Genomic DNA, 12,120 nt, shown 5'->3' on the forward strand with positions numbered 1-12,120 from the left:
GTAACAGTGACGGTCGTTCCTGGAATTCGGCATAACAAAATACACTTGGCCACCGACGAGGCTGCAACTGCATATGGTCGAAGTCGCCGCACTACACGATTCCTGATCCGACCAATGGTCTCCACTCCACCACCCAGTATTTGCCAAACACCCGAGGCCACGACTCACGACACGACACAAAGCAACCCCCATCCCTCCTCCCCGACCTTCGACTCTCTGCCGCAACCACGGGCACCCAACAACAGCAGCAGCAGCCACGACACCGGCAATAACACCATCGAGATAGGCATCCCACAGCAGTCCGATCCTACCATCTCACCAACCACAATGGAGGACGCACCTTCACCGCAAGAGCAAGTCTACGCTCATCAGATGCCAGAGATGGCCCGCTCAGACTCTTCCTCGGCCTCCTCCGTCGACCAGAACAGTCCTCAGATCGTCGCTCCCGTCCCAGTCCGGCCACGCCTGCCCAGCCGGAAAAGCAGCGGTACTATCATTGTCCCTCGAGAATCAGCAGAAGCAGTTGAACCAACCGATGTCATGATAGAGCCCGGCGATGTGCGCGCCATGAGTCCACGGAGGACCAGCGAAGACCTTGAGGCACTGGGACGCGAGGCTCGGGACGAACTTCGAAGGTGAGCGGCTACATCACTACTTTGGCCGAGTCCAGCGGCCCTCTTACTTCATCCGTGTGGTAGGGTTGCTGACATGAGAGATGGTGAATAGGCACGCAAAGGCCCTTCAGGAATCGCTACTCATGATATTTAACCGCATTGAGGCTGTCAAGGAGGAACACGACAAGCTCGACAGCAACAACAAGTTCCTGCAAAAATACATTGGCGATCTAATGAGCACGAGCAAAATCACGGCGACATCGTCGAGCAGAGTCAAGAAGTGAACGCGTGCTGCATCGACTCCGAGGGTGTGCAGGTGGATGAGCATCGATATTGATGCTGATGGCTGATGGCTGATGGCAGTCGCTCAGAAAAAAATTAATAGGGGCAGATGTGACTGTGGGGCGGTGTACTGGTGGGCCTCGACAGCAGGCAGCCGATCGTGCTCATCGACGTCATGGAAAGGATGAGAGCTTCTTGCTGAGGCCGGCCGGTGACATGCCACAGGAGAAACTGTTACACGACGCCCTCGTGGCACCGGAGATCTCGACAGCCGCAGCCAAGTCGCGCAGGGGATTGGACGTCATCTGGGGTTATGATCGCCGGCCGGTCAGCATGGCGTTGTTGAGGGCGAGACGGAAAAGGGGCTTGGCCCTTATTTTGGGTTTTCAGACGGCGGAGCGCAAGGCTACTACTACCGACAACTCTCCTACTACCTTTTCTTCTTTTTGATTCATGCACAACACGCAAACAGACGCGCACACACAAACACACAACACAAGACCGACGACATGGGGAGCTCTTTGATCAGAGGAGGGGGGCATGCAACGCCCAATTTTTTAGTTTGGTTCATTTTGCGGAGGGTCGACACATCACACATCATACCCGTTTTCTTTGGTGGTGGCGGCGCACCGAAGAAAATTCCTTATACCATACCACATCAATACCAAGGATCTTCGTCCGCTGTTGTACATGCCGTCCTGAGCAACAACTGACCTCAGGACATCAACACAACAACCTCGTCAACGGACATTTGCAATTCCTGCATACAGCCATGGGGTTTTTATATTTCATCACGGGCATTCAAGAGACTGGGACTGGGGTAGCGTCATGTCCACACACACAGGCGTCGGCGTTTTGTCATGCATACCTTGCTTTTTACTGGTCTTATTCTCTGAGTGATGGCACTTTGTATATTTTACATAGTTGTTCTTTTTTATAACGACTCATCAGGAGCATGGTGTTTTTGTGTGGAGGTAGCTTCACAACGGAGTCTCGATACCGGCGTCCTCGAAAAAGGGGAGGCCCCAACTGTCTTAAAATTGACTACATAGGGTTTGCATGTGTCTATTGTAGTGTCTTAGTTTCTCCTCAGCCCTTTTCGCAAAACCGCGTTAGGCTGGGCTGAGCTCGTACACCCTCGTAGCAGGGCGTCGACAATTAAGACCCTGGCATATGCGTCTACTGTCCCATATTGTGACTACACGTGTGCCCATTATTTCTGTGAATTTCCCCCTGCAGGTCGGCAGCCGTGACCAGCAGCTTTGCCCACCACCACCCGTCTTACCCGCGCAACTGCGCAGGGACTGGGCAGCCACCCACAAGCAGCTGCAGGGGGCATGCAGCTAAGGTGAGGTGAGGTGAGAAATGAGGACCATCAGACCGTACCAACGTCTCTCGCGGTAGATGCTTCGCCCGCCGATCTCTCCAGACGCCGCTGACGTCACACTGCGTTCCGGCGCCAACGTACCATGCCACGGAAATCCGGGGTTTGAACTGCAGGATCTGAATTGTTTGGACGAAGGAGGATGCTCCCTCCTCATGTACATCTATATATGTATATAGGGGTTGGGCACGGAAGACGCACCGCCCGACAACCCTGCTCTGCTTGCTCTCCCTTCCGCCTACAGCACTCTGAGTTTCGGCTGTGTCTTGTCCCTGTTGACCATTTTGTGTGCTTTGGAGGGTGACAGGACCATCCGACGTGGTGTTGAGCCAGCTGTTGTTACACCGATAGGCAGGCTGGCAGACGGGAACAGGAATGAGCTTGTCCCTGTCGAGGTTACCGTAACAGCCCGTGGAGCGCATGATGCTACACCTCACGTGCTGCTCGCTCGCCGTCGCCTCCCTCGGTCGGATTCCATAGATACTCGCCACCCTACGATCTCAGCCCTTGTAGTCTACTTCCTGCTCAACAACTTGGAGATCTTCGCCCCCTCTCATTCCACTACTCAGTACACACAGTCTATCAAGTAATTCCAGGACAGCAAAGCAATGCAATGCAGGGCAAGGCAAGGAGGAAGGGTTGAAGAATACTCCGGACCGGATCCCCATCAGACGTCATCGACACTCTAAGCATCCAAGCAAAAGGAATGAAGGCGCAGGGATGGGAAAGCGGCTCAGCGACTCGACTGACGGGACTGACAAAGAAAAACAAGGAGATACCCATCTTACTGTACGTACAGTACACCCAGTAGACGTTCTTGCGGGTACGGGGTCCATCCTGCAGCTACAACTAGCCAACGCCTGCGCCTCCTGGGAAAACGGGGTTGAATGAGGGTCTGCTGCCCGGGATCAGGGTTGCTGTCAAGCGGTCCTGCCCTTGCCTGTCTGCCTGTCAGCACTCTTCGTCTGCCGTGCTGGCTTTGCTCTTCCTGGCCTAGCAGGGAAAAGAAGACATCGGCATACTGTAGGGCCCCCAACCCAAGGGTCCAGGTGGGAGGATTTATGTGGGGTGTTGAGGACGTGGGCGTGGGGTGATACAGACGTAGTCTTACATTTGCGGCCGCGTCTATGGTACAGCTGCTGTAGACTACTCATCCATGCAGAGAGAAAAGTAGGATGTAAAAAACAGAGAGCTGCAGACCCTGAAAACCGTTTCTGCTCTTGACCTGTCATTGACCTTGGCCGTCTCCCCTTCCCCCGCCTCTTCAATCCTGATGGTGATGGTGCCGAGTCCGAGGGACGGAGAGGGTTGTTTCTTCGGTCCCTGCATGAGACGTCATTCAGCCAAGTTCTGTTATGGCCGGTATTCCCAGCTGGTATTTTCTCCTACCCTCTCTCCCTCTGCGACTAGCCTAGTATAGTCTGCAGACATCGTCGTGACATGTGATGCTACGCCCGGGCAGGCTCAGCTCGACAAACAATGACCGTGTCCCGTTTATCCACTCACGACCCTGACCTCGCCCTCGCCCACGCCGCTCGCCTCAGACCATCACGACGCACGCTCACTACACGCCCATCCGCAGTGAGGAAAGCCCACGTTCTCTCTCGCACGTAACACACGTGTCTATGGCGCCTGGAGCAACAGCAGCCGTTGGTACGCCACGCCCGGCGCCCCGGGTGGGCATGGGGGCTGCTGCCCACTACGAAGCACGCACCGTTCCCTCGTGTTACACGGCCGTGCTGACCCGCCCCGGCTAAACGAGCACATGATGCCATGCCCCCCCGAATAGCGATCCGTTGTCCAAGGGCCCGCCACCGCAAGCTTGTCACCTGTCAGCTAACCTCGCTGTGGCTTGGGCTCACTGCTAACGCGGGCCGGCTCACCCGCGCGGAGGCGGACGGCGTCGTTGTGTACACACACACACACACACGCACGCACACACACACGTGGGCGCGCTGGTGTGGTTGTCAGCTAGCTCGCTGGCTGTTCCTGACAGCGCGGTTGGGCGGCGGGTGGGGCGCTTGTCGGCGGCTTGAGTGTCAAAGGCTCCCATTGAAGGCAGCGGTAGAGCGCCTCGCGGCAGCGCTTGGTGCTCACGTCACCCTGCTATCCTTGGCCTGAACTTGGGCTTTGATGTGGTCTCGGTCGGATCAGCTGCTATACTGAGCACTTGATGCCCAAGGATACTTGACCGCCACCCAGTTCCTCCCCTCCCCTCCCCCTTCTGCATCATGGCATGCCGTCGTCCGTGCCAGTATGTGTCTGCTGCGACGCTATCCCTCAGGCGATCAGTTCCAGCATGGTTGCGGGTGCCAGCTTTGTGTCAGGGGCATCAGGTCCATAATGACAGCTTCTTGCACCCCATGGCCGGCCCGTCGACCCTCATTGGTCCCGCGGCTGTGTCTGATCTCACGTCCCCGGGGATCACCTGATCGCTTGCTCATTCTGGCCCGACGGTGACGTTCGCTTCTTGCCCAGGCACGCTTTCCGTCATTGTCTCACCGACTTCAGCATACCAAGCCGAAGCTTTGAGGATCCCGTCTACGAGTGGAGCAGGCTCATAGGGAGGGAAAAGGGATGGAAACTGTGCAGAGCTGCGTCAGGTCCTTGTCGAATTGAAGCTGCGTGCCTGGGTATCACGTGCTTCAACTGCGTAAATCGACACTTCATACCAACGGTCTGGGTTACCAGTCGTAATGCATACATGACTTGGACGTCGTGAGATCTTTCTTTTCTTCTGATATTTGATCGCTCTTGTTCCTGTCGTTCTCGCAGTGCGGCTAGCAGAATAGAGACGGGGCTGATTCTCTTAAACGTAGATGTATGGTGAAATAGCTAGATAGTGTATAAGACACTGGTAGTAGGTATAGGTGAAGAGAAACTAAAATATGCCGACGCTGATGTTCTTCGAGAGCACTCAGCTTCGACGAACTTGTGCGCAGGGTCATGCCGTCCTCTTATCATCCCTGCAAGACAGTATCCTCCTAAAAATCCGGAATCGCGGGATTTCACCTTACACAACGTTGTAGATGGGCTTAGAGACAAGAAATTAATGTAGTGGATTCAACTTGTCAGGTCTGGTGCCAGACACCAACAGACGTGGCCACGGTTCTCTTCCTCGGCATCTGCTGCAGAATCGCAAGAATTTCTTTGCGGCCTTGTCTTGGGTCGTTAGTTTCGCTGTTGTCACTTTATTAGTCTAACAACCGCATCACCACATAATCTCTGTTCAGTCGTAGCAACACCAAGGAGGCTTAATCGCTGCGGAGGTAGGCTCCTTTCAGAAGGAGCTGGGCACTATTAACGGTCAAGATTGAAATAATTGTGCGCTCATCTGGATATCGGTGAACAAAAGAATCCTGCCCACCGTCTCCTATGTAAGTCAATTATCTCTCTGCCCCCTGACTAGCGGTAATCACAAATATAGTCCCCTTTCCATGCGGAAACCTCATCTTCTGGCGGAGACTTCAATTTTCGAGCTGGACAGAAACACACTGCACGATGAAGAGAGCTTGTATTATTTGCCAGAAGGTGATACGCTGCTGAGGCAGACTACGGGCGGAACAGCACGAGAAACGCACACAATATTCTGGACTGGGAAAAAAGGCTTTCCAAAGACGCGTTGCTACCGATGTATCCAGTGGACCCCTTTTCGCACCCTAGGCAATCGCTTGGTAAATGAGAGAGAACTCAGCCCTGTTGCAACTTCACACGCGCCGAAACGGCGCCGTGAGGAACAAGAAGAGCTCTACCTGGATCATCCAATGCATCAGATCTGTTGTTGGTTGCTAGCGACTGGACTAGACTTGTCGGGACACCACCACAACATGGAAAGAAATGGCTGAAGGCAGAATCCACCCCGGCTGAATCGTCATTTTCTGCAGTTGGTTTTCGGCCAGAAAACCCACTGGTACTGTAACATTCCTTCCACTTGTCGTTCCGTCAGGCCATCAAGCTCCACAATCAGCGCTGCCATATATATGACAATGGAACGGCAACTGTGCTAGAAACGATGTCTGAATATCCACAGTGCAGGTGGGCACTAGCATGCGACGTGACAAGACGAGCTCGAACCACAGCTAGCGTATTTGTAATGCAAAATGCTTCACTTGTCGATGCAGCTACAGCTATTTCCTCTGGGCATGGTGTCATTTAACTCACATACGATTCTGCTTTACCCTACGTTCACTACAGCCTCGCGCATGGTAATCGAGTGTTTAGATAACCGGCTGAGACTTTGATTTGAATTCCTGAAGTATAGCCGCTCCGCCCTATGCCCGCAAGTTGATTTAAGGATCTGCGATCTGTAGCTTGAAACACAGCTTCACCAGTTGCATGACCTTCATAGGTCTGGAACCACAGCACGTTGGTGCATCGTTGCATTGGTACGCTGCGTGTGATGGAAATTTCACCAGCGCTATGCACGCCCCACACGTTCCTGAGATCGTGCCGGAATATTGTAGCACAGCTCGGCCAAGTCCCCAGACGTGCATGTCCCAATAAGGCCACGAATGATCTTATATTACTTGCCATTGACAAATGTAACACTGAAACGGCGAACAGCTCAAAATAAGCTCCTAGGGATGACCTGAGTAGTGGATGGCCCTCATTAGCCCTGTTTCTTTGCATTCTCAGATGCAGTTGGTTCGCCAGAGCCATTAGGGTGTCTGTTGGCACCAACTGGCCAAACTCAGTCAATAGGTGGATACCTTTGCGGTTGGAGATTTCCAACTACTCTACAACTTGTTCCTCACGTTTTCAGCTCTCATACTCTTCACCTGCTGTAATTGTAGCAAGTAGTTCCTTTTCTTTCTTTTTCATGCTTGTCGCCAGTATCGGCGCATACAACTAAGCTTCAGATGTATCTGGAGCTTGTGTTCTAGGATTTCTTTCCACCACCGCAGACCCTGAGCTGTTCTTTCCTTGTTTTCTCCTGTACAGTGGCCTTCTTCCATGCTGTTCTGGCCTGCATTCGGGACGTTGGCATGGACTCTTTACTGTAGTTTCTGTCTCCTTCGAAATTATCTGGCGGCTCGCAAGATTGGTGTGCCTTTGCGCGTCATTCCTATCGACCATGTGAATCCCATCTGGACGCTGGTTGACAAAAAGGTCCTTACCCTTGTCAAAAAGCTTCCTGGTATCTTGGGTAACAACAGCTTCACCCGGTACAATTTCCGTACATGGAGATGCACGATCGTTGTCGTTCGCACCACGAGACGGGCGATATCTTCATGATGGGGACGCCTGGCAGGAATTGGCTCTACATAGCAAGCCCCGACGCTTTGATGGATATGTTTCGACGGCGCTCCGATTTTCCGCAATGCATTGAGCTCACTGAGATGATCAATGTCTTTGGTACCAACTTGGGCACTGTAGGTAGAGAGACCAGTGGCGCTTGGCAGCCTGGATGTCGAGCCAATGGTAGTGTCACCCACTAACATATATCCATAGGTCGAAGGCCAGCAATGGAAGACCCAACGCAAGATGATAGCTACTTGTTTCAATGAGAAGAACTATGAGATCGTCTGGTCTGAGAGTCTCTCTCTAGCTCGCGACATGCTCAAGTACTGGGTCAAAAAACCTTCAATCAACAGTTCTGCCGACGATCTTCGCACTCTTTCTCTGCATGTTCTTGCCGGAGCTGGGTTCGGAAAGTCTTTTGAGTTTGAAGGGCACGACGAAAGGAGTAGCACCAGTCTCTCTGGCGACTATAAGACTTCCCTCCGTGCGTGTATATTTTGTGCTGCTATGCTACCCAGCTCATGGATCTTGCCTGATCCACCGATGAGACGCAGGAATCAGTCACTGATACGTCACAGAAATGATCTTGGAGAATTGCATTCTTATAATGGCCTTGGGGCCGAAGTCTCTATCTAAGGCTCGGCCTTGGCTTCCAAAGTCTTGGAAGCTCAGGAGACTTGCCGATAGATGCGCTTACTTTCAACGGTACATGACTGAGCTCTACGAAGATGAGAAAGTCCAAGCCCGCCTGCAGACAGACTCCAGCGCCTCGAAGACGCTGATGAGCTCGCTCGTCCGCGCCTCGCAAGACGAGGCAAAGAACGGGGCTGGCCTGACAGAGAGCGAGATTTACGGTAACATGTTCATGCTCAACTTTGCCGGGCATGACACCACAGCACACACCTTCACGTTCGCCATCCACTTCTTGGCAGCGAACCCAGCCGTACAAGACTGGGTCTCCGAGGAGGTGCGTAGTATCCTGTGCGACAACCAGGCCGAGTGGGACTATGCCACTGACTTTCCTCGCCTCAAACGCTGTTTCGCTGTCTTGCTCGAGACACTTCGTCTTTACACGCCGGTCCCTGTGGCCAAATGGACAGCCAAGGGGACGGCATCGCTAGAGACTAACGGAAAGACATTCATTGTACCAGCAAACACTATGGTTATTCCCAGCTACGCGACCGTTCATACTGAGCCTAAGTACTGGGGCACCGACTCGCTCACGTGGCGACCGTCGCGCTGGATCCAGGCAGCCGGCGCGCCTGGCAAGGAAGAGCTCATCACCCCCCAGAAAGGCACTTTCTTGGGATGGTCGGAGGGTGCGCATGACTGTCCTGCCAGGAAGTTCTCACAGGTCGAGTTCGTGGCTGCTGTGGCGACTTTGCTTCGGGACTGGCGAGTCGATCCAGTACCGCTAGATGGGGGGGAAAGCCTAGAGAGTGCGCGGAACAGGGTGTTGGACCTGATCAAGAACGATTCTGGACCTGTGCTACTGCTGCAGATGCTACACCCCGAGCGTGCATCACTGACCTGGACGAAGAGGTGACTAACCACACGGGTGAAGCACCACAGTGATTCCTTGGGCCACGGTATTATAGTCTTCCCCTGGGTCAGTAGCATAAGTAGTATCAATGACAATTTGCACATAAATATACGTAGCAACAAATACATTGCTGAAAACACAATAGCATCAGAGCCACGGAAAGGAAGCAGCTGATGAGGTCGTAGGCGATTTCTAGGGGCCAGGGTGGACAGAATTTGAGAAGTGACATGCTTGAGGGTAGGCCTAGATGCAGAAGCTAGAGAGCATGTTAGGAGGCGGTGTGATTGACGTGCTCGTATATGCATTTCTCATTATAGAAGCCTGTTGACCAAGGTGAAGAATTTTATCAAACTGCTGATGTCGTCGCAGGATGGGGTCCTGGAATGAGAATGCCGTTTGTGAGATGCCGAGTGTGCATCCGTCTCATCCGGACTCGGCCGAGATAATTCGGCCATCTAACTCGATTAGGCACTATACGTGCCGATCAAATGTGAGGGTTTGGAGCAACTTGGCAGATCTCACACCGCGCCAAAGGCCATTAGAGGATATACCATCAGTCGATCAAGATAGAATCAATGAATACGAGTGGCCAAATGTCGGCAAGATCCTTTGACATGTGCCTAGAGAGGGGCTATCAAAAAGTCCCTTCAGCTAAAGGAAGCCGGAAGTGCTTATATTGAGGGTGGGTCAGGATTTCTCGGCGATGCATCATTGATTGGCCGGGCGTCCCTGAGCTTTCCAAAGGGACTTTTGCATAGCGCCGGTGTCTCCTCTTCCTTTCGTCCCACGCGAAGTTCAACGGCTCCTGATCTTTTGTTTCCCTTTGCTTCGCGTTCCCAATGTGGAAACCTGGCTGCATATTGACACACGGAAACATCCCCCTAATAGATGAACCAACAAGTAGCATCCACATTTTGAGTGTCGATCCTAGATATGCAGTGTGAATTCTCCATCCAGTGCTGAGTCCTGCGCCGCTGCTGCAGCTCGGCATGAAGAAAAAGGCCAACACTTCCACTGCAACATCACTTCAACCCAGCATCGACTAGCTTCACCTCAATTCGGTCTCTCTGTCTCTTGGAGCAGCCACTAAGGTTAAATGCATTACCGGGCCTTTTAAGTTGTTGCAGACCCAGACCCTGCAGTTCCCAGGCCGGATTCCATCCTGCTTCTCGACCTAAACCTCCTTCCACTCGTCAAGCTGTCCGGTGTGGTTACACAGAAATCCCGCCAGCCCTACCACACATTTTCCTTCCTTACAGCCTTCCTTCAATCCTCTCTTATGACTTCTCGACCAGTTTGGCCACACTCTTTTTATCATCCCTGAGCTCATATGACATGTGCATAAACTTTATCGAAACATTCCCAGCTTCCCGGCAGCCTTAACAACCAGAAGACTAAGATCTCAACGAGGATCGGCATCCTCGCGGGCATCAGGACACAAGGTGGCCTTAGAAGGTGATAGAAAATAATCTGCCGTAAAATATGGCACATCTCAACAGCCAAATGAGCCTTAGCGCCCTTGCCGGCCTGGCATTCATCGTCTTCACCGTAATCCGCTTCATTGCCGCTGGCCTGACAAACCCACGGCGTCACATCCCAGGACCATGGTGGGCCAAATTTAGCTCGGTGCCCATGAACTACCATCGATGGAAGGCAGACAAGTTCAAATGGGCGCACCCGCTGCACCAACGCTATGGATCAGTCATTCTCATCGCGCCCAATGAGATCTCCGTGGGCAGCCTGGAAGGCCTGCAGACCGTCCACAAGATGGGTACGGGATTCTTCAAGGGGGCCTTCCATGTCAACTTCCGTATCGGGCCCGAACCATCGCTCTTCGACATGACCGACGCTAAGGCCCACGCCGAGCGAAGAAGGCTGTTCAGCCGGGCGTTCACGACGCAGTCACTCCGCCAGAACTGGCAGCCTGAGGTGCGGAGGCTTGTCGAGAAAGGAGTGAGGAAGATCAAGGAAGATACTACCAATAACGGAACTGCTGACGTGGCGAAGTGGTGGAAGTACATGGCGAGCGATGTCGTCTCGAGGCTGAGCTTCGGGGAAGCGTTCAACATGCTGGACGGCTTGGACAAGGCGGATATGAGGTTCTGGGCAGCCCTGCGGACTCTGGGTCAGACCATCCTGCTGCGCCAGTACGTCTCGCCAGAGACCATCGACATGCTCGCGAGGGTGCTTCCCATAGCCTGGTTGAAGCGCGTGGCGGCTGCCAAACAGGCGATATATGACCAGGGAAGCATAGCCGTCGAGAACATGAGAAAGAAGGACAGCGACCGACGGAACATCTTCTACAAAATCGTTGAAGAGGCGGACCACAAGGAGGCTTCCGGGCTGACGGACGATGCTGTGCGGTCTGAAGCAGCGACCTTCATGATCGGAGGTGCGGAAACGACGAGCGCGACGTTGACGTACCTCACGTGGGCGATAGTCAGACGACCCGATCTGCAGAGGAGGATCGAGGAAGAGGTCGCCAGCCTGAAGCCGGACTTCACCGATGAAGACGTGGAAGGTCTACCACTATTGAACCGCGTCATCAACGAGAACTTGAGGCTTTACAACCCCACCGCAGGAGCGAACGCGCGAACTTGTCCCCCAGGAGGAGCAACGATCGATGGTGTTTACATCCCCGGAGGATCTGTCGTGTGTACCTTGGGCTATGCGGTCCACCGCATCCCGGAGATCTTCCCTAACGCTGACGAGTAAGTTGTTCCCAGTCTCCTCGAGCCCACTGCCTGCTGACGGTTCATTGACAGATTCGACGAGACCCGCTTCGAAAACCCCTCCGCCGAAGTCAAAGCCGCTTTCTCGACCTTTATGATTGGTTCTCGCGGGTGCATTGGTCGTCATCTCGCGATGATGGAGCTGCGACTAGCTGGTGCGCTGCTCTTCAGGGAGTGCAGAGGCTTGAAGCTGGCGCCGAGCTGCACAGACGATTCGATGCAGCAGGTCCAGTGGGTATTCACCGGACCGAAAGGAGGAAAATGCGAGATGACCTTGTAATTCCAGATGAGCTTGCCATGAAATGACAGGAAATTTGTATCTCA

General features: G+C 53.4%; 3 protein-coding genes across 3 annotated transcripts; all 3 read left to right on the forward strand.

The window, feature by feature from the left end:
* Window positions 1-114: 114 nt before the first annotated feature.
* J7T55_002045 (uncharacterized protein) lies at window positions 115-898 on the forward strand (the record flags this gene model as incomplete). The annotated part of the gene is made up of 2 exons (XM_053133416.1): window positions 115-635; window positions 727-898. The coding sequence occupies 2 exons, from the start codon at window positions 115-117 to the stop codon at window positions 896-898; spliced, it is 693 nt and encodes a 230-aa protein (XP_052988604.1).
* A 6,562-nt stretch (window positions 899-7,460) lies between these two features.
* Window positions 7,461-9,249, forward strand: J7T55_002046 (uncharacterized protein; the record flags this gene model as incomplete). The annotated part of the gene is made up of 4 exons (XM_053133417.1): window positions 7,461-7,652; window positions 7,732-8,005; window positions 8,100-9,063; window positions 9,210-9,249. The coding sequence occupies 4 exons, from the start codon at window positions 7,461-7,463 to the stop codon at window positions 9,247-9,249; spliced, it is 1,470 nt and encodes a 489-aa protein (XP_052988605.1).
* Window positions 9,250-10,567: 1,318 nt separating this feature from the next.
* On the forward strand, window positions 10,568-12,076 carry J7T55_002047 (uncharacterized protein; the record flags this gene model as incomplete). The annotated part of the gene is made up of 2 exons (XM_053133418.1): window positions 10,568-11,775; window positions 11,830-12,076. 2 exons carry the CDS (start codon window positions 10,568-10,570, stop codon window positions 12,074-12,076), a joined length of 1,455 nt encoding a protein of 484 aa, XP_052988606.1.
* Between the last annotated feature and the right edge of the window lie 44 nt (window positions 12,077-12,120).

The sequence above is a fragment of the Diaporthe amygdali genome, assembly GCF_026229845.1.
Source record: "Diaporthe amygdali strain CAA958 chromosome Unknown NODE_37_length_474048_cov_65_229390, whole genome shotgun sequence".
Taxonomy (NCBI): domain Eukaryota; kingdom Fungi; phylum Ascomycota; class Sordariomycetes; order Diaporthales; family Diaporthaceae; genus Diaporthe; species Diaporthe amygdali.